General features: G+C 55.3%; 7 protein-coding genes across 7 annotated transcripts; 4 read left to right on the top strand and 3 right to left on the bottom strand.

The window, feature by feature from the left end:
* Window positions 1–531: 531 nt before the first annotated feature.
* On the top strand, window positions 532–1,679 carry HER10_EVM0006634 (uncharacterized protein). Its single transcript, XM_035476215.1, has 2 exons — window positions 532–1,104; window positions 1,165–1,679. Exons 1-2 carry the CDS (start codon window positions 583–585, stop codon window positions 1,561–1,563), a joined length of 921 nt encoding a protein of 306 aa, XP_035326926.1. The 5' UTR covers window positions 532–582; the 3' UTR covers window positions 1,564–1,679.
* A 680-nt stretch (window positions 1,680–2,359) lies between these two features.
* Window positions 2,360–4,584, top strand: HER10_EVM0006205 (GDP dissociation inhibitor). Its single transcript, XM_035475797.1, has 8 exons — window positions 2,360–2,547; window positions 2,674–2,698; window positions 2,768–2,827; window positions 2,897–2,924; window positions 2,990–3,335; window positions 3,406–3,945; window positions 4,001–4,155; window positions 4,214–4,584. The coding sequence occupies exons 1-8, from the start codon at window positions 2,502–2,504 to the stop codon at window positions 4,406–4,408; spliced, it is 1,395 nt and encodes a 464-aa protein (XP_035326896.1). The 5' UTR covers window positions 2,360–2,501; the 3' UTR covers window positions 4,409–4,584.
* Window positions 4,585–4,711: 127 nt separating this feature from the next.
* On the bottom strand, window positions 4,712–7,619 carry HER10_EVM0012142 (nucleolar GTP-binding protein 1). Its single transcript, XM_035481543.1, has 6 exons — window positions 7,539–7,619; window positions 7,124–7,446; window positions 6,873–7,004; window positions 6,579–6,807; window positions 5,273–6,515; window positions 4,712–5,195 (listed from the first exon to the last, which is right to left on the bottom strand). Exons 1-6 carry the CDS (start codon window positions 7,547–7,549, stop codon window positions 5,154–5,156), a joined length of 1,980 nt encoding a protein of 659 aa, XP_035327369.1. The 5' UTR covers window positions 7,550–7,619; the 3' UTR covers window positions 4,712–5,153.
* Window positions 7,620–8,238: 619 nt separating this feature from the next.
* HER10_EVM0011196 (orotate phosphoribosyltransferase) lies at window positions 8,239–8,943 on the top strand (the record flags this gene model as incomplete). Its single annotated transcript, XM_035480634.1, has 1 exon — window positions 8,239–8,943. The coding sequence occupies one exon, from the start codon at window positions 8,239–8,241 to the stop codon at window positions 8,941–8,943; it is 705 nt and encodes a 234-aa protein (XP_035327289.1).
* Window positions 8,944–9,594: 651 nt separating this feature from the next.
* HER10_EVM0000622 (acetyltransferase) lies at window positions 9,595–10,804 on the bottom strand (the record flags this gene model as incomplete). The annotated part of the gene is made up of 4 exons (XM_035470395.1): window positions 9,595–9,657; window positions 9,715–9,801; window positions 9,871–10,284; window positions 10,526–10,804. The coding sequence occupies 4 exons, from the start codon at window positions 10,802–10,804 to the stop codon at window positions 9,595–9,597; spliced, it is 843 nt and encodes a 280-aa protein (XP_035326473.1).
* A 3,828-nt stretch (window positions 10,805–14,632) lies between these two features.
* Window positions 14,633–16,648, top strand: HER10_EVM0005187 (DNA damage-inducible protein 1). The gene is made up of 3 exons (XM_035474810.1): window positions 14,633–15,041; window positions 15,105–15,700; window positions 15,757–16,648. Coding segments are annotated over exons 1-3 (1,296 nt in total). The 5' UTR covers window positions 14,633–15,039; the 3' UTR covers window positions 16,455–16,648.
* Window positions 16,649–16,880: 232 nt separating this feature from the next.
* HER10_EVM0012935 (methyltransferase domain-containing protein) lies at window positions 16,881–17,804 on the bottom strand (the record flags this gene model as incomplete). Its single annotated transcript, XM_035482310.1, has 2 exons — window positions 16,881–17,162; window positions 17,199–17,804. The coding sequence occupies 2 exons, from the start codon at window positions 17,802–17,804 to the stop codon at window positions 16,881–16,883; spliced, it is 888 nt and encodes a 295-aa protein (XP_035327433.1).
* Between the last annotated feature and the right edge of the window lie 1,416 nt (window positions 17,805–19,220).

Genomic DNA, 19,220 nt, shown 5'->3' with positions numbered 1-19,220 from the left:
TTAGAGATTCAGTGAAAAGTCATATCGGCTCATCGCTGATTCCCTGGGTTTACGTCATGATTCACCTGACCGCTTCTTCATACTCTGGGATCTGGTTCTGGGCGAACATTCCAAACTTCGGGTTCGTTATTCGAAAACTGCCGCGTAGCAAGCTGGGGGAGTTACGTGGTTAAGACTGGATGCAACGGGTAGATGGCCTCTATCACCTATTTACACGTCGAGAATCGATGTGAAAGGAGACACAATTAGAGTCCATGATCGGAGAAAGAATATGAAGAATTAACCCTATCAGATAGAAGGTTCAGGTGAAACTGGGATTTAGCAAAATCGTGGGACATTGAAGAAGGAAGGAGGACAGAAGGTTGTACCCAAGCCACACATGAGCTTGTCAAGCCACAAGTCTGTGATTGTGCTTGACAGCCGCACAGACCCACCCGGTAGCTCGTTCACCCGCAGCCGCAGCGATCCGGCGTGTGATTGGTTGGAGGCTTTACCAAATTTCTAAACTGGCGAAATAGTACGAGCTCTCAGAAAGGGATTCGTGATCCTTACCAGCACCCACGTTGACACCAATTGCCAGAGATGGCGAACCCCAATGCGATGCGGCCGTCGATAGGTCGCGTATTGCGCCTCCAGGAGACTCTGCAATGGCTGCCCACGACACCGGCGACGGCCACCCAACCCCGAACCGCAGCGGCATGCTTCTCGACTTCGGCTGCGCACTCGGTGCGCAAGACCCGCGACAACAATCGCCTGCGAGGTGTCAGTACCATGAAGAGATCCGGTCCCCGTGAGCCGCTGTCCGTATCATGGGAGACGCTACCCAAGCCGTCAAACTACAAACGTGAGGTTCCTACGGACCCGAACCACGGGCTCTGGGACTTCTTCTACGGCAAGAACAAGCTCTTGAACACGCCCAAAGAGGACCAGTCTCATGGCCGTGCATGGACAGTGGAGGAGCTGAGAAAGAAGAACTGGGAAGACCTCCACTCGCTGTGGTACGTCTGCCTGAAGGAGAGAAACCGCATTGCGACGACGAGTCTCGAGCGTGAGAGACGCAAAGTCGGTTTCGGAGGATTCGAGGCCAACAGCAGGGACGAGACGGTTCGTATTTTGTCTGTCACATGACTTGTGGGAGATGGCTGCTGACCGGCGCTTATTTAGGTTGTCACGACAATGAAGGCGATCAAGCATGTCTTGACCGAACGTTTTTACCTCTGGGAGGATGCGCGCAGACTGGCCGAGAACGACCCCGAAATCAATCTCTCTGGTGAAGGAGAGGCATACACGCCGCTGGCAGGATACGAGAACATGGAAGAGGGCAACAAGTACCTCGCCGAGGAGGTCGAGGCCGCAGCTGTCGAGTCACCAGTTATCGAGGCTCAAGCCGTCGAGGCGCCCGTCGAGCCTCAGGCAGAGAAGAAGGAAGCCGCACCTGTTACGCCAGAGGCTGAGGAAGAGGCCGAGGTCAAGGTGAAGCCACCGCACCCGGCGAAGAAGGTCAAGCCCAGCAAACCGGTTGAGAGCAAACCTGCGCCGGCGATGCCCAAGCCGAAGATCTGAGCGGCTCTGTTTGTTATCTCCCCGTTCAGCGCGAGGGTCGCAGACGGGAGAGTCATGTATCATTGTATCCAGACATGTATAGAATCTTGTACGATACGAATATTTTGTGCCAGGCGTATTTTGGAAGTCATTCCCCAGACATTACTCTCACTTTTGACACCACTGGCAACGTGCAAATGTCGAAGAAGACTTGGAGCGTGCGTGATATAACAGCAACGTTTGCCATGGTCAACTTAAGAAAGGGTTGAATAAGATCTACAGAAAGGTCTTGCATAACAGAGAGAAACTGAATAATAGATGAGACTTGTATTCGCATAATGTTACAGAACTGGGACGGGGAAGGGCGGGAGCTGGGTCCTTGTAGCAGGGACAAGCCCACTCACACCGCCGAGGGCGCCAGGTACACGCAGAGCAGACAAAAGTCGAGGTACCTTTTGAGCTAAGGTACTTACAACTTTGCGGCCTCGGTCGGTCCATGTCCAGTCTGCTAGCGGTGAGCAAGTGGCCAGCATAGTTTGCAGTAAGAAGAGCGGGCGGAGAGCGGACCTTGCATGGGCCATTTGGAGGTACAACTGGAGCCAGGACGGGCCCCCCCAGCGAGCATTGGCACTGGTCACTGGCCACTGACCTTCGGGCTGGCCCCCAGTGACACTGGACGCTTGATGTGCTGCCGCATGCACTGCTGAACCCCTCCATGTCCCTCCAAAACCCAACTGTTCTAGCAATCTACGGCAAAGTAGGTGGCTCTTGCCCCCCCACTTGATCCTCCTTTGCTGCATGTTGCTCCCCCATGTCTCTTCTTCGCAACACCGCAACTACTTCTCCAGACATCCAACACCTCATACTTTTCTCTTCCCTTCTCCTTCCGCTGCGAAACCACCGACCGACTTTAATATACCAACAATCGTCACACACGCACATACCCCTCAGCCGCAACCATGGATGAGATTGCAAAGGAATACGATGTCATCGTGCTGGGCACTGGTAAGTGACGTTACGCCATCCTCCTTTATTTGCCCCGCATCGTCGCTCGTCGGCCTGTGGGGTCCCCGACTGCTCGACAGAGCTTCCTGGCTGACCGGTCGACCTCGCCGTCCTCTCTCTCTCTAGGCCTGACTGAGTGTGTCCTTTCTGGGTAAGCAAGCTACTGTCTCTATCGCTCACTCAAGTGTTCGCTCTGCTAATCATTCTTCTCCCCGCGCAGTGTCCTCAGTGTGAAGGGCAAGAAGGTCCTCCACATTGACCGCAACGACCACTATGGCGGGTAAGTCTTGCTCCTCCAAGGCCGCGATCTGGCCTTCCGCCCATGACAAACCTAGCTAAACTTTACCAGTGAGGCAGCTTCGGTTAACCTCGAGACGGTATGACACCCACGACTCTCCCTACCCTCCCGCCCGAATGGGGTTCTAACCCGACAAACTTGCAGCTCTACAAGAAGTACGGCAACTACGCAAAGGGCGAGGAGCCCTGGACGAAGTATGGACGTCTGAATGACTGGAACATCGACCTTGTCCCCAAGTTCCTCATGTCCGCTGGCGAGCTCACCAACATTCTCGTCTCGACCGACGTCACAAGATACCTCGAGTTCAAGCAGGTTGCAGGCAGCTACGTCCAGCAGGGCCAGAGCTCCAAGGCCACTGTTGCCAAGGTTCCCTCCGATGCCGGCGAGGCTCTGCGTTCGCCCCTGATGGGCATCTTTGAGAAGCGCCGCATGAAGAGCTTCATCGAGTGGATCGGCACTTTTGACCGCAAGGACCCCGGCACACACAAGGGTGAGTTTCGACATTTCGGAGCATCGAGGGATGGCGGAATCGTGGGACAGGACTGACAGTCATGCGCTAGGCCTCGACATCAACAATGTCACCATGAAGGAGGTCTACGACAAGTTCGGCCTCGAGACCGGTACTCGTGACTTTATCGGCCACGCCATGGCTCTCTTCACCACGGACGAGTACCTCACTAAGCCTGGTGCCGCCCCCGAGGCCATCGAGCGCATCCGCCTGTACGGAACCTCTGTGTCCCGCTATGGCAAGTCCCCTTACATCTACCCTCTCTACGGTCTCGGCGAGCTTCCCCAGGGCTTCGCCCGTCTGTCGGCCATCTACGGTGGTACCTACATGCTTAACACCAACGTCGACGAGGTTCAGTACGAGGGCGGCAAGGCTGTCGGTATCAAGGCCACTATGACTGGCGTTGAGGAGATGAAGTTCGAGACCAAGGCCAAGATGATCCTTGGTGACCCCAGCTACTTCCCCGGAAAGGTCAAGGTTGTCGGACAGGTTCTGCGCGCCATCTGCATTCTGAAGCACCCCTTGGCCGGCACCAACGATGCCGACTCTTCCCAGCTCATCATTCCCCAATCCCAGATTGGCCGCAAGAACGGTAAGTGCAGTGTAGCCGAAAAGTGAAACTTGAATGCACGACTGATTGGAGCTAGATATCTACATCGCCTGCGTGTCATCGGCACACAACGTTTGCCCCAAGGGTTACTGGATTGCCATTGTTTCGACCATTGCCGAGTCCAACGCCAACCACCACGTCGAGCTTCAGCCCGGTCTGGAGCGCCTCGGCAAGATCGAGGAGCAGTTCATGGTAAGAGAAAATCTCGAGTCCACGCAGTGCAAAGAGCAGGGTACTAATTGGTTTGAAGGGCGCCCCAATTCCCATCTACGAGCCCACGGACGACGGCACCGGCGACAACGTCTTCGTCTCCAAGAGCTACGACGCCAGCAGTCACTTCGAGAGCACGACCGACGATGTCAAGGATATCTACCGCCGCGCCACCGGCGAGGAGCTCAAGGTTGAGGGTCTGAGAGAGGGCCTGCAAGTTGCGGATGAGCAGTAAGCGCAAGGGGATGCTTCATTGAAACTTTTGTTTTCAAGCGGGCGAGGGGAGGAGGGAGCAAGTCTGAGAGGCATTGAGTCCTCGCACATCATAACAGACGGCAATCCGGGGTATATATATAACATATCTTGGACGTAAACATCTGAGGGTGGTGCTCTTCAAAGTTATTCAAGCCATTTTACCATATTTTTTCGGTTCCATCTGCCTGTACAACTGATGCCATATTTCGTGATGATTTAAGTACAGTACCCACAGACGGGCTCCCTTCAAGTCTTCTAGTGTTTTCTTAATAGGTTTCTCATTCAGGGTATTCAATGGTCCTTGATTTGATGGCCTTTGAAGAAAGCCATCAAACGTCGAGACACACGCAAAGCTGGTAATGCTACGACGCTTTTTCTTTCGACATACGTTTCTCAAAAAGAAAAAAGGCATCACAGACTTCCCCCCCCGTCTCCTATTCCCTCTCTTCTATCCCTCGTGGCCTCCCGATTCAGAATGTAGGGGCCTTTTTACCGACCTCGTCAGATGTGATGTGGATTTGTGTCGCAAGAGAACGAAGGAATGAAAGAAGACAAATAACAAGGCAGCAGCAAAACGAAACAAAGACCGCAAAACGCCTCCATGCCCCCCCGAAATAAATAAAGCATATTTACTTTTATTCTCTTTCCGTAAACATCCATTACCGTCTTTTTTACCCCTACCGCTGCTGGCGATGACGGGGCTGGTGGTGGTGGTGGTGGTTTTCTTAACGTCTCTGGTTCTTGCCGAGGCCACGCTTGCCGGCAACCTATAGTAGTGGGTTAGCGTTTGCTTTGGATTTCGATGCGATGTTCCGGGATGGTGGATGAGATGGTAGAAACTTACCAAATGCCTTTGCAGCGATACGGTGGTGTGACGATCACCCTCACCCTGTCTCGCCATGCGGTTCCGCTTCTTCTGGGAGAGCTTGGCGAGGCGGTCGGCCTTGTCGCGGGCCTCGTCGTCCTGGACGCCGTCCTCGCGCCTGTTGACGATGGGGGCGCGGCTCTGGCTGCGGGCGCGGCTGTGGGAGCGCAGGCGCTCGCGCGGGGTGGCGTCCGTGTCCATCATGTCGACGTCCTCGGTGCCGGCGCGGGAGAGGCCGGAGGAGCGGCCGCGGGGGCGGGACTGGGCGCGGGCGCGGTTGACAATGTCGGTGGTGTCGACACCGAGCTGGTCGAGGGCGTCGTCCATCTGGGAGAGGGGCACCTTTTGGGACTTGCGGGGGATGATGGCCTGGTTCTTGAGGCGCTTCTTCATCTTGGCCTCGTTGCGGATGAGGGCCTGCTTCTCGCGGATGATCTCGGCCTTAGAGAGGATGTCGGCCTCCTCCTCGTCGTCGAGCTCCTCGTCCGACTCGTAGTAGCCCTCCTTCTCGAGGCGCTCCTCCTCCTCCTCGAGGGCCTGGAGCTTGGCGTCGATATCCGGGTCGATGAAGTCGTAGACGTTCTTGCCGTCAAAGACCTCGGGGATCTTGTCGTGCTTCCACTCGTCGTTGGCGAGGAGCCAGTCCTGGCGCATGTCGACGCTGTAGACGCCGGCGCCGCCGTTCTCGGCCTCGACGTCCTTGGCGAGCCTCCGGCGCTCCGGGTCCTCCTTGTCGTACTTCTTCATGTTCTTGATGCCCTCGGGGATGAAGGTCTGGAGGGGCTGGCTGGTGCCGGGCTGGGCGACGTGGATACGCGCCATGACGTCGGCGAGGCGGCCGCCAATGTTGCCGCTGCTGTTGGTGCCGGCGTTGAGCTTCTGGGAGACGCGCTCGGCAATGAGGCGCTCGCAGACGGTGTTCTTGACGTTCTGGACACCCTCCTGGGTGTTGCAGGAGAGCTGGAGCATCTCAACCTCGCCGGACTTGAGGAGGCCCTGGAGCTGAGCCTGGGTGGCGGCGTCGAGGTCCTCGGGCTTGACCACGTCGATCTTGTTGACGACGATGAAGACGATCTTGTTCTGGAACAGGGGCTTGATGCTCTGGAAGAGGTTGATCTGGGCCTGGATGGAGTAACCGCACTGCTCGCTGAGATCCATGAAGTAGAGAATGGCGGATCGCAGATGGGCAATGGCGGTGACGGACTGCATCTCAATGGTGTTCCTGTGTGGGCTGTCAGCGTCTGAAATCCCTTTCCTGCGTTTTCGACATTGGGTGTTTGCTTACATCTCCTCGAGAGGGTGGTCGAGAATACCAGGGGTGTCAATGCACTGGAAACGAAGGTACTTGTAGTCAAAGTGACCGCAGAAGAGCGACTTCGTTGTGAAGGCGTACGGCTGGACATCGACGTCGGCTCTGGAGACGGACTTGAGGAAAGAAGACTTTCCGACGTTGGGGAAACCCGTGATGAGAAGGGTTCTGGTGTTGGGATCGATCGAGGGAAGACGGCCAAGATCTGTTATTCTCTCGCAGTTAGTAAAAAACCCTTGTGCGCGCTCTCAGTGTCAGATTGCCACTTACGCTGTCTAACCTGGTCGAGGTAAACCAGAGGGTCTTTGAGGCGCTTGATGAGCGTCGCCATGCGACCAAGCGCGGCGCGCTTCAGCTGCTTGCACTGGAAAAGCGACTGGCCATACTTCAAGAGTCGGACGTCTGCACAAATTGCACCAGGTTAGCCATTTTGCATTTCCCCTCCCAAAATCGAAAAAGTCGCCTTCCCCCCACACCACATTGAGAAGAAGGCCTCGTGGAAAGAGCTGGATTCTACGCACAATCTCTGGAAATGGTCTCGATAAGATGCTTCGCGGTCGAGAGCTGACCGAGGGCGATCTTGAAGTGGTCGGCGTCGTAGAGGGTGTTGATCAGGTCCTTGTGGAAGGGGTGGATGTCGTTGAGGCGAGGGAACGACTCGATGATCAGGCCGAGCTTCTCGCTGATGGTCTCCTGGGTGAACTTGACCTTGCGGGTGTAGAAGCCTCTGATTCTCGAAATCTTGAAACCCGAGCGGATCTGGGTCGGCAGCCGGCGCTGCGTCCTCGAGAGGACAATGTCGAGGAACTCTTGCGAGTTGGGGACCGGGGGGAGATCCTTCCACCTGCCGCACAAAGCGTGGTTAGCACAGATTGATTCTTTTGTAACTTGGCTTCTCTTTGAAAATTGATCGCATGTAGAAAGAGTCCAACGTACTGGGTCTTCATTTTGGCGGCTGGGGTCTGCGTTGGAAAAACTTGAAGCAGTCCTCAGATGTTGCGATCGGTCAAGGTGCACCGTCGGTGAACTGCAACGAAGTATTTGGGATGGGGGGCGGTGTTCTGCACTCGAATTTTTTTCTCTCGTTCGCTTATCTTATCGGCACGGACAGGTGGGGCGGGGACCCCATGCCATTAGTGGCCGCTCAGAGGTGTTGGTCGTGCACTCAACGCTGATGGACACAATCAAGTAAGTACCTTAGGTAGGTGGGTAAGTACCTCGCCCACATGGCTTGAATATTCAGGTGGTCTTAACTACATTCATGAGGCTATGATGAATGATTTCAAGCAGTTCCTAAAATTTTTGGCCTATGCACGTTCCAATTGCCCCAGTAGATCAAACCATCGGTGAGTTTGTCATATTGGCTCAAGTCATGCAGGGTCTGGCGGTGCGGATTCCTCCTCTTATCACAACTTTATCGCAATAAGTTTTTTTGCTTGGTGGGGCACTCTCCGCGGGGCAGACGTGAATAGAGGGGTATCAGTGTATCCGTTTCGCGGAGCTTCAGTTTTGAGATCTTTCATCCTCCAGCCTCCGACAAGCATAACCTTCTGGAAGACCAACCCAAAAATTCCCATCTCTTCTTCTTTATCCTTTCTCCCCCAAAAAAGCCCATTGTTCAACGATAGTAGCCAAAATGTCCTCCCAACTCGCCCCCTACAAGCAGGACTTCCTCAAGGCCGCCATCGCCGGCGGCGTCCTCAAGTTCGGCTCCTTTGAGCTCAAGTCGAAGCGCATCTCCCCCTACTTCTTCAACGCCGGCGACTTTTACCGCGCCGACCTCCTCCGCGCCATCTCCGTCGCCTACGCCCACACCGTCATCGAGGCCCGCAAGTCCTCCGGCCTGACCTTTGACATCGTCTTCGGCCCGGCCTACAAGGGCATCCCGCTCGCGACCTCGACGACGGACAAGCTCGCCGAGCTGGACCCCGAAACCTACGGCACCACGTGCTACTCGTTCGACCGCAAGGAGGCCAAGGACCACGGCGAGGGCGGTAACATTGTCGGCGCGCCGCTCAAGGGGAAGAAGGTGCTCATCGTCGACGACGTCATCACCGCGGGAACCGCCAAGCGCGAGGCCATTGCCAAGATCCGCAAGGAGGGCGGCGAGGTCGTCGGCATCGTCGTCGCGCTCGACCGCATGGAGAAGCTCCCCGCTGCTGATGGCGACGACAGCAAGCCTGGCCCCAGCGCCATGGGCGAGATCAAGAAGGAGTACGGCATCCCCATCTTTGCCATCCTGACGCTCGACGACATCATCGAGGGCGCCAAGAGCTTTGCGTCCGCCGAGGATATCAAGCGCACTGAGGAGTACCGTGCCAAGTACAAGGCTACCGACTAAATCTTGAGGGCCAGCTCTAAAGCCAGAGAACGGGGACGGTCTAGATTTGTAGGCAGACGTGATATTCTGGAAATCACGTTCAACGGTCGGCGCTCGTATGCATGGGTTGGATGATTGGATGGGACGGAAGGAAGCGAACACTATAGGACCCTTCGGGTCAAGGCGCATAGGATGATAAAAGTGATTTGGGAAGTGACTTTGCAGTACCTGCAAAACCTCACGCATAGAATACAGGCTGAACAGGGGACACTGTGAAAGATCGTATCTTAATTTTGCCTTGCTCGCCCTCATCCAGGTGGCAGGGCAGTCTATGTCATGTCCTCATCGTTAAGGTAGTCTCCGGCTCTGTCGTCTCATGATGCCACCACCCTTGTTTTGAGATTGTATAATCTCATGGTAACTCGACAACGACGACCTGATAACAAAAGAAAAAAGAAAAGAAAAACAAGGCCATCATGCAAAAGTGAGGTTGCCAACTCAAGACAACCCACCCAGTATGCCGCTCCCATAACCTCCCGGTTTGTTTGTCTCGAAACAAACAGGAGCGTTCTTGTCCCGTCTAGAGCTCGGATAGTCGTAGCTCGCAGGAAAGGACTGCGAAAATAAAGACAGGGAGAAAGTCCTACAATGGTTTCAGTGACCGCGGCGGCACTACTCGGCGGACGCCTTAAGGGCATCGGGACCCTTTTTGGGCGGGCCGGCAAGTTCAATGACCTGATGTCATGTTAGTCGTTTCGCCAAAAGGAGTGGTAGGCATCAGTATGCGTGTACCATGTCATTCCAGCCGCCACCAGCGAAAGACGCCTTGCTGGGACCGACGCGCTTGAAGCCGAAGCGCTGGTAGTAGCTAACCAACCACTGTCGATTCGTCAGCATCTTGCAAGATTCCAAGTGTCAGGGTAGCTCAGTGAGCTAGAGGAAGCTTACGTCCTTGCAGATCAGCGCAATGCGATCCGCAACGCCAGAGTTGTTGATCTGCTGCAGGTACGACTTCATGAGGAGCTTGCCGAGACCCAGGCCCTGGAGCTTGGGGTCGATGGCAAAGGAGTGCAGGCACAGCGTGCGACCCATGATCTTGTGGCCGACATCCGTGCTCTTGGCCGACTTTTGATCGCGCCAGTTGTCCGGGTAAGCCATGTCGTCGTCGCTGACGACGGGGCCGTCGCCGAGGGTCGCGACGGCGTGGCCGAGGAGGACCAGCTTGGCTCCGTTGGCGCGACCTGTCTCGACGGGGCTAGCGACGGTCATGGTCGAGAGAGGGAAAGCCTCGGCCTCGGCCGGGACGACGCTGCAGAAGAGACCTGTGGAGATATCTGAGCAGGTCGCGAGGCGGTACATGAACTGTGGTGAGGGGTGTAAGCTTTGCGTGAACCTTTGATTCCGTGTGATCTGCCTATGATATGCCACGCGACCTGTCCGTCCGCCAACGATAGGAGCCGGTAGAACTCTCATTCCTGTGGATGAGGCGAGCTCTTCATGAACTAGGCTCGGCGGAACACCCAGACTCGATGGCCTAAGGTAAACGGACTGGGGAAAGAGACGAAGGGGAACTGCAAAGAAAGACAGGGACAAATCGGCTCACCTTGACGCGGGTAGCGCGATGACTCGGATCAGTGAACGCAGCGTCCTCGAGGGCGACGCAAGACTCGAGATTCGACTCGGTCAGCGGCAACACCAAAGGGCTCCATTTGAAAGGAACGATATGCTGGATCGTCCGGCGCTGCGTCTGTTGCTTCTTCTTCAGCTCGGACTGGGACATCTGTGTCTCGATGTACTCGTCATCGGCATCGTCAGAACTGTCGATGGCACAGTCGGACGCCTCCTCAGGCTTGGCGACCGGGGGGTCTTTCTCGTCAGGCATGATGACGAACGATCGAGAGAGATGTGTATAACGCGTGCGTCGAAGAATGCGGTATTGGAAGAGAGATTTGAGGAGGGGGAGGAGGAGGATGCGGATACGCCAGAAAGACGTATGAGAATTCGTAGAGAGCTGGGCAGAGTTGGGGGGAGGAAGAAGTTGGGAGTGGTAAGAGTTGTTGGTTACACAGAGAGAAGAAGCGAGGTGATGGAATCAACCAGAGGGCGGCTTGTTGGGTCAAATTACCCCCGTCAGCTCGTAGACAGAGAGACTAAAGGTTTCAAACAAGGCAAGGAGACACTCCAGGATGAAAACCAGAAGAGGCGGGTGCTGTTGGTACCCGGGAGTGATGGTTGAAGGGGTCGGTTGGGCGAGTGCACAGGTAGCTCCGGAGGGGCATCGGGGTGCTGCCGGCCGTTGGACTCGGCGCTGTCGTTGCAGAGCGGGGCCTGACGGGGCTGTGAGTCAAGTAATGCCCGGCCGGTGTGTGCCGATTGGCAAGGCCGAGTGATGACCTTAGCTCGGTGCAGTGAGTGTCGGAACGGAGGAGGGAAGACGTCTCAGAAAGGCTAAGGTCAGATCGGGTGGTCCACGGCAGAGAGGGGACAAAGCTTTGGGACAAGTCAAGTGAACCTGAGTCGTGAAGGCGATAACGAGCTTGCAAAAGAGGAGTAACCTGGCTGCAGACCAAGCAGAAAGGTATGGAGTTGGTAGAAAATGGGATTGGTATTGCAGCAGCCAAAGAGGGAACTGGATGGAATTGGAGTTCAGTGACTTGCCATGGACCATGGCAAAGCAACACCCTCCATCATTGGACACTCCGTGTGAGGTGTGGTTGTGGTTATGAGGTGTTTGTCGCGTGACTGACCTACCCGCAGTGGCACAGTTGTGGCCTGTTCAGCCCATGGGTATTTCTAGGCGACGCTGGAATTGTTGCCCGGCTCCATCTTATTTCCCACTCTTCCCAGAAAACTTCCCGATGTTGTGGCATTGAGTGAAAGAGCCATGACGCTGTTAATGTGGCATCCCAGCTTCTGTATGTAGATGGAAAATTGCGGAAAAGGTCTTCTTTGCAGGGCATGGCGGGTAACAATGGGTACTGTTGCTTTCTTTCGATCCGGGCTATCGCCCAAGGACAGGGTAGATTCCAGTGAAAGAGATGCTTGAATGGCTTGCACATAGGGCAAGGTTGGTTGGGATCAAGGGAAGAGAAGAGTGAGAGGGAAAAAGTGACCTGACTTGTACACATTTCCCCACAGTAAGCCAACTTCGACATCACTATATGCTCCAATACTGCTCCGCTACTAAGATCAGTCTTGCCCATGCCTGTCAAGGTACAAGCACAGAGTTCTTGAGTCTCTAAGCACAGAGTTCTATCATGAGTTTCCTGGGACTTCGGCGTGTGATAAATGGTCTTTGACAGATTGAGAAACGCGCTGTTTGCTTCCAGACCGCTAATTGCTGGTCCATCCCGTCAGATTGAGGCTGCTTTTGGCCAATGCAGCCGACAGAAACCGAACGAGATCTAGGCACTGTCAGCGACTGCAACGACAAAGTTTGAAAAGAGGAGAGCGGTGCAATGTAGATTCAGACTTTTGGATTCGCGTGGGTGGGCGAGCGGCTTACCTTAGTTGGGTCTTGGCCGCCATGCTTGTTGCTCCTTTCCCCTGACTCCGCCTGCTGCGGTGTGCTTCACACTTGTATGGCACATTACCAGCCAGCCCAGCCCAGCCCGCTGTCGAACCGTAGAGAATGTACTATTACTTCGTACTCGAAAGCGATGGATATTGCTTTGAAGACTGAAAGATCCGCAGCAACACCATACTGTGTAGGCAAGAAGACCCTGAGCCTGTCGATCCGTATGGATCTTGGCTTTCGTCTGGATCTTAGCCGATATCACAGCTGCAGCCCCGAGGCCGAAGCAAGCAGACGAAAAACTCTTCGCTGTGGCATGTTGACAGCTGCAGGTATTCACCGAAATGGACATAACTGCAGTATCGACTTCGAGAATCTTTCCGGGTCGGCGATCCAGAGTTGCATTGCCCCGCCGCAATGCAGCATATGCAGCAGGCTCAATGAGGTCTAGGAAGGGCCCTGAGGCACTTTTTGGGCTTTCCCACCATGTCAGATGGGCGAAGTCCGAAGACATTCTGAGTTGTAGGTTATGAGTCAACCCGCTTGGGTTATGGTCATGGACCTTCCTAATGAATCAGTGTGGGTTGCAGAGGCTGAGAGCGCATAATGCATCAAGTACGAAGACGCGGAGCATTGCAACTGAACAGCGTCGAGAACCCGGAATGCGGCCACCACCGGAAGCCGGATCCGACCAACTTCAAGGCCGGCATCCGAGCTGACTACAGTTCCGACCCTCCAGCGGAGCGAGGTTGGCACGCCGATCTCTGCTCGCCTTCGAGACGTCGCATGCGAGATATCGGTGGGAGCAACGGCAGCTGGGAATCATGATCCCGTGCCGTCAGATCATGAACATTCCGTTCAGGACAAAATCCCCGGCCCTTGCAGCCGCCATATAAACGAGATATGCATTGTCATTGACTCGAAGCAGACCTGCGAGCTTGCTCGCCGAGTGGAGCGTGAGCAGCGAGGTCGCAGGCAGGTAGATAGATGCTGGAAACTCTTCAGCATGGTGTGATGAGGAAGAAATTCGACAGGGTGTCTCCGTTTCACGCCACGTCCATCGTCGGCCATCCGGGCAAGTCGTTATAGACGCTCTTCGTCATGATTAAAGGGGAAAGACGGACGTAAATTCCAAGCGAGGAAGCAGGGTGTTTCTCTGCCTCGAGCAGCAGCAAGTTTGAGGTGCCCGTAGGCTTGTCATCATCGCACAGAAACCCACGGGCTGAGGTGGCAGGAGATGTCGCTGCTAGACATCGATTGGCGGTACATCCTGAGGATCTGTGACATGTCAGTTTGGCACAGGAAAAGAAAGAGATGCAAGTGCAGAAAAAGTAGAAACAAGAGGGGATTCTCAGCTCTTGTACCTGCTCCAGAGGGAAGTACACGAGTAGATTGCAAGGGTTGTTGAGGTTGCTTGCTTGGCTCGCGCAGCTGCCGCAGGTATAGGTTAAGTACTCAATTGCGCCATCTTCCACCTGGTTTGCTGTCAAAGATACTTTGAAGTCACTTGGTGGCTTAGTCAACGATTAGCTCGTGGGGCTGATATGTCGTAGGGGAACCTGCCCGTGCTGCTGTGACCTCAGCAACCTTGGAACTGGGAAGCTCAAGTCATCAATGGCCTCCTTGCCGCAGGCTTAGCAAGTAGATGCCTTGCGAGGCAGAGATTGTCGCGCGAAAATACCTAGATCGAAGAAAACAAAACAAAGCATGCGTCTGTCTGGCTGACAGGAAACACATGGTCGGAGTTTCTGTAAGTTAAGCTAAGGTAAGCGGAGAAGTTCCCGAAGCCTTCCATGAGCTTCTGTTCGCCATCTCGTTCCGTGGCCAGTGCTTTCCCTCCCGTCTCTTTGGAATACCTACCTTAGCTGCTGCTTAGGTACCAGTGCGGATAGCTAAGGTATTCGTGCCTTGGGAGTACACAAGTTTGCTTTTCACAGTGTTTGTATCTCCGGTCGCCACCATTCTACCTTGCCTTACCTTACCTTGGTATACTTCGTACGCAGTAGCTAAGTCCGCAGTGCGGAAATAATCCCCGTCCTGGTTCCCCGTCAACCCCATCTTGAGCCACTGCAAACGGGGAAACGTACTGTGTAAGGTAGGGGTCTCGTCACTGCACCCACCTTCCTTACGAAACACTCAAAAAGGTACCCCAAGTACCCGAGCCGAGCTCTACCTTACCTTTACCTTCCGCTACCTCCCCCGGCTCCCTTCCACCTTACCTTGAGATCCTTTTCTTTGAGACCAAGTGTCTCTCAACTCATCAGATACCACCTGTCCAATCGTTCACCACCGCTACAAGGCTGCGGAATCACGTCGAAACTTTTCCCGGAGCTCTGCTTCATCCAATCGTCCATCCAGCAGCTCTTTACTTTCCGGATGAGACGTCACTTTTGTGTTGCCTGAATTTCGGCCCCTCCAACACCCCTCCTCCGCAGCTCCGTGCTAAGGGTAACTTCAACTTCGCTTTCGCAACAGTGAAACCCGACGATTTTCCTGGACCAGATCCGGCCTCTTTGCTGCTCGCTGCCAGTCCATTTCTTTCATCAACCGATCAAACCCGCGGCAAACAGTTCCTGCCTGTACGCAAGGAACAAAAGCCCGTCATGTAAGCTTTGCCCCTCTGTAGGGACTTGACACGGTCTCCGCTGACTCTTCTTCCTCCTAACAGGCGCATTACACTGAGCATAACGAACCCCGAGGTCGAGGACCAGGATCTCCTCACCCTCGAGATCTTTCCCGATATGCCCATGTCCACACTCCGCGAAGCCATCCAAGCCGAGACCAATATCGCACCCACCTCCCAACACCTCTACCACAACGGTCGCTTGATCCAAGATGACACTCAGACGATGGAACAGTTGCAGATTGCCGACGGCGAGATGTTGGCGCTACACGTGAGGGACATGCAAGGAAGCACTGGCTTGCCGGACCAGGGCAGAAGGGCACCGCAGCAGCGCCGGCGACCAGGAGGACAAGACCCAGAGCTCATTCGCCTCCAGATCCTAGGCGATCCAAACTTACGTGCCGAAGCCACCCGCCAGCAGCCCCAGCTCGCCGCCGTTCTCGATGATCCCCAGAGATTTGCCCAACTTTTCAACCAGAGCTACGACCGTGAGCAGCGGGAACGCGAAGAGCGGCAGAGGCAGATTGCCCGTCTGAACGAGGACCCCTTTGACATCGAGGCTCAGCAGAAGATTGAAGAGATGATTCGTCAAGAGAGAGTTATGGAAAACCTCCAAAACGCCATGGAGCACAATCCTGAAGGTATGGCAGACAACCAAGGCATAATAAGTGCAGACCGAGAGGCTAACTTCACACAGTATTTGGACGAGTGCACATGCTGTATGTTGATGTCGAGGTGAACGGCCACAGAGTAAAGGCGTTGGTCGATTCTGGAGCACAGGCAACCATAATGTCCCCTTCATGTGCCGAAGCCTGCGGTATCATGAGACTCGTTGACAAGCGCTTTGCGGGTGTGGCTCGCGGTGTCGGCACAGCCAACATCATCGGACGCGTACACTCTGCCCAGATCAAGGTCGGCACCATGTTCCTGCCTTGCAGTTTCACCGTCATGGAGGGCAAGCAGGTCGAGCTTCTTCTTGGCCTCGACATGCTCAAGCGCTACCAAGCCAGCATTGATTTGGCCAAGGATAAGCTGATCATTCAGGGCGAGGAGGTGTCATTCTTGGGCGAAGCGGAGATTCCCAAGGAGAGCGAGGAGGCTCTGGAGGAAGAACCCAGACTGCCTGGCCCGGCTGGAACCACCATCGGCCAGCGCTCCGGTGTTGTCAGTGGTCCCGAAGGCGCTGCTGCCGCCGCGCCGACACAGCAAACCCTTCCACAAGGTCGACCAGCACCTCAGCAGCAGCAGCAGCAGCAGCCAGCGGCGCCAACTTTCCCGGAAGAGCACATCAACCAGCTCATGGCTCTGGGTTTCCCTCGTGAAGCCGCTATCAATGCTTTGCAAGCTACAGGTGGCAATGTCGAGTTCGCAGCCGGTCTCTTATTCGGGGCATAGACTGGATTAGGGGCGTATCGGAAATTCTTTGGTTGAAATGGGCCAGCATGGTCGGATCGCAAAGGTATGGGACAATCTCGGGATGGAGAGGTGGGATGAATTGGAGTCGTCGTATCATGCATGCGCAGCTCGACATGATATGCGTTTAAAGCGTTTTGATAGACATACTCGGCACTTTTGAATTTCAAGTAATGCCAACTAAACCTTTGAGACTTGCCCATGCTTTGTGTAAACGCCGACGTTCAACGGCATCCGCTTTGATCCCCTACACGGTGATCGCAGTATACCCAGCTTCATTCCAACGAGTCCGATTGCAAATATAGGCATTTTTGTTTTGACAAATGTGATATTACCCCCCAAACCCAAACAAAGACAACTTTTATATGTACCAGAACCCTCACAAGAAAAATATACAATCGGTGGGTTCTACCGGATCTTGTATACACACGGCTTCAAGATGCCCGTCTCATCAACCTTGTCCTCCTCCGTCTCCCACACGAACCGCTTTTGCTTCTTCTCCTTATCCACGTAGCCGGCCGCCTTGGCCGCGACGAGACCCTTGCCCTTGGTGGGCACGGCGCCCTTGATAAAGTGCATCTTGACGAACATCTTGTTGGACAGGTCCACCGCGCCCTTGTTGCCCTCGCCCTGGCCCGCCAAGACGAATCCGCGCTTCCGCAGCGCCTCAACAAAGGCGGAGACGTCCGTCTCGCCGCGCTTGTCCTCGTGGCCGTCGACCTCGACGGCGAGAGCCGTGCGGTCCTCCTCCGTCTCCTCAGGTTCTTTCGTCTTCTTACCTGCGGCGGCGGCGGCTGCCTTTTTGCGGTTGCCGACGCTGTGCGAGACGACGGCGTTCTTGCGGTGCACGGGGCCGAAGCGGGACTTGATCTCGGCGATCCAGAGCTCGCCCTTCCAGTGGAGGATGCGGTAGGCCTCTTCGATGAAGTCGAGCCAGTTGGTGCCCATGAGGGCGAGGCAGAAGATGGCGACGTCGACCGAGTCGTTTTCGAGGGGCAGGTTGGCGATGTCGGCCTTTGTGACGTGTTTCGCGGGGGAGTGGAGGTCGTAGCTCATGATCTTGAGCTTGAGCTTCTTGGACTCGGGCTCGAGGGTCGAGGCGAGGCGGGCGTCGCCGCAGCCCAGGTCGGCGACGTAGCACGTCCCGTCGGTACGGGGCAGAGGATGAGGGCCGTCGGGCTTGGACGGCGCGCCGCCGGGGCGTCCGCCGCCGCGAGCGTTGGGGAAGCGGGCTCTGGCGCGGAGCTTGATGTCGCGGATGTAGCCGTCGACGGGGTTCGAGGGCCAGACCTCGACCTGGCGGCGGAAGCCCTCGTGGTACTCGGAGAACATCTCGGGGGAGTCCTCGAAGAGCTGGTAGGCCTGGGCCGAGGGGCGGGTGTAGAGCGTCTCGTTGAGGTGGCGGAAGCGGGCCGAGATGAGCTTCTGGCGCATGGAGCGCTGGAGGGGCGTGAGCTTGGCGGCGGCGGGCGGGACGGGGGGTACGGAGGCGGCGATGGCGGCGGCGGCGTCCTTGTTCTTCTTCTTCTCGAGCTTGTCTTGCTTGTCTGTCGAGGCTGCCTGTTGTGACGTCTTTGAAGGTGTAGTCTCTGCTGCTGGTGTGGCTGGCTCATCTTCGTTGTTGGACTTTTCCTTGCGCTGCTTCTTCTCCTTCTTGTCAGATTTGGGCGTCTCCTGCGTCTTTTCTATTCCCTCGCTCTTCTTTTCTTTCTTCTCCTTCTTCTGCTTCTTGCTCGGTTTGGGCGTCTCGGCCTCAGCCTCATCCGCATCGTCACCATCGTGATCAGCCTCGGCGGTGGCAGGAGGAGCATCCTCCCTCTTTTCTCCAAACACGCGGGGGTTCACCAGGACGGAGTTAGCGCCCGAAGTAGGCGCCTTCTTCTCCTTCTTCTCTTGCTTGTTGGCTCTCTTGCGCTTCTTGCTCTCGTTCTTGGCGGGATTGCTGGCCTTCTTCACCTGGGTCTCGGTTTTGAGACCCTCGGCCGCGACGGACCATCCTGGGACAGCGAACATGTTTCAATTGCCAACAGTAATGTTCTAGATGTCCGGCTTATGTGGGCTTCTTTTCGTGCCTACGGATTCAACAGGATGTGGTTGGTAAATAAGTTTGTTGCTAGACGCTCATGCGCATCTCACGAAATCACTCCCGCGGCTTATCGACGTTGGAATTTTTTTTTCCTTCCTTCCTTTCCCCAGAGGTCGCTTATCGCACCCCTGCGTTTTGATCGACGCCAGGATGAGCCGAGTTAGACTGGTGGACCGTGCATTCCGCCTGTTTCCTCACCTTCCCGTTCTCACAGTTGCGTCCCGTCTAAAAACTTCCTTTCCCCTCTCCATATACTCACGAGCTACCAATTTCATCCCAACTTCGATCAATATTTATTCGAACCATCTCTCATTCGCATAATTGACTAATCTTTAACAATGTTTCGGTTGTCCTATCCCATCCCCTGTCTAGTCCTATTATCATTCGACATCCTTTCCCTAGTTACCAAGATGGTGGTCAAGCTTCAACGGTCGTCGCCACAGCGGAACAATTATTAGGTAGAGTCGATCCAACGGCGCTGGCTGATGTTCCTAGACCTTCTTCCTGTCAATCTCAAAGACCCGCAAACGCGGCATTTTGCGCAACCCGGCATGCCGGAGTATTGTTCATGTCGACCCGAAGGAACTACAGCCAGTCGATTACGGAACACGCTATTGGCGAGCTAGGCCGTTGATGATCTCGACCTAAGCCCAACACACCGG

This window comes from Colletotrichum scovillei (genome assembly GCF_011075155.1).
Source record: "Colletotrichum scovillei strain TJNH1 chromosome Unknown Contig00011, whole genome shotgun sequence".
NCBI lineage: Eukaryota > Fungi > Ascomycota > Sordariomycetes > Glomerellales > Glomerellaceae > Colletotrichum > Colletotrichum scovillei.
The sequence above is the reverse complement of the archived record's forward strand: the minus strand, read 5'-3'. Positions and strand labels throughout refer to the sequence as shown.

Excerpts from the sequence above, each read along its gene's own strand:
- HER10_EVM0006634 (XM_035476215.1), top strand. The coding sequence starts at position 583 with ATGGCGAACCCCAATGCGATGCGGCCGTCGATAGGTCGCGTATTGCGC. Across the intron at positions 1,105-1,164 it reads CCAACAGCAGGGACGAGACG|GTTGTCACGACAATGAAGGC; the intron begins GTTCGTATTTTG and ends GCGCTTATTTAG.
- HER10_EVM0006205 (XM_035475797.1), top strand. The coding sequence starts at position 2,502 with ATGGATGAGATTGCAAAGGAATACGATGTCATCGTGCTGGGCACTG. Across the intron at positions 3,946-4,000 it reads CCAGATTGGCCGCAAGAACG|ATATCTACATCGCCTGCGTG; the intron begins GTAAGTGCAGTG and ends GATTGGAGCTAG. Across the intron at positions 4,156-4,213 it reads AGATCGAGGAGCAGTTCATG|GGCGCCCCAATTCCCATCTA; the intron begins GTAAGAGAAAAT and ends ATTGGTTTGAAG.
- HER10_EVM0012142 (XM_035481543.1), bottom strand. Across the intron at positions 6,808-6,872 it reads CCTCGACCAGGTTAGACAGC|ATCTTGGCCGTCTTCCCTCG; the intron begins GTAAGTGGCAAT and ends AGAGAATAACAG. Across the intron at positions 6,516-6,578 it reads GACCACCCTCTCGAGGAGAT|GAACACCATTGAGATGCAGT; the intron begins GTAAGCAAACAC and ends CAGCCCACACAG.
- HER10_EVM0005187 (XM_035474810.1), top strand. Across the intron at positions 15,701-15,756 it reads CATGGAGCACAATCCTGAAG|TATTTGGACGAGTGCACATG; the intron begins GTATGGCAGACA and ends AACTTCACACAG.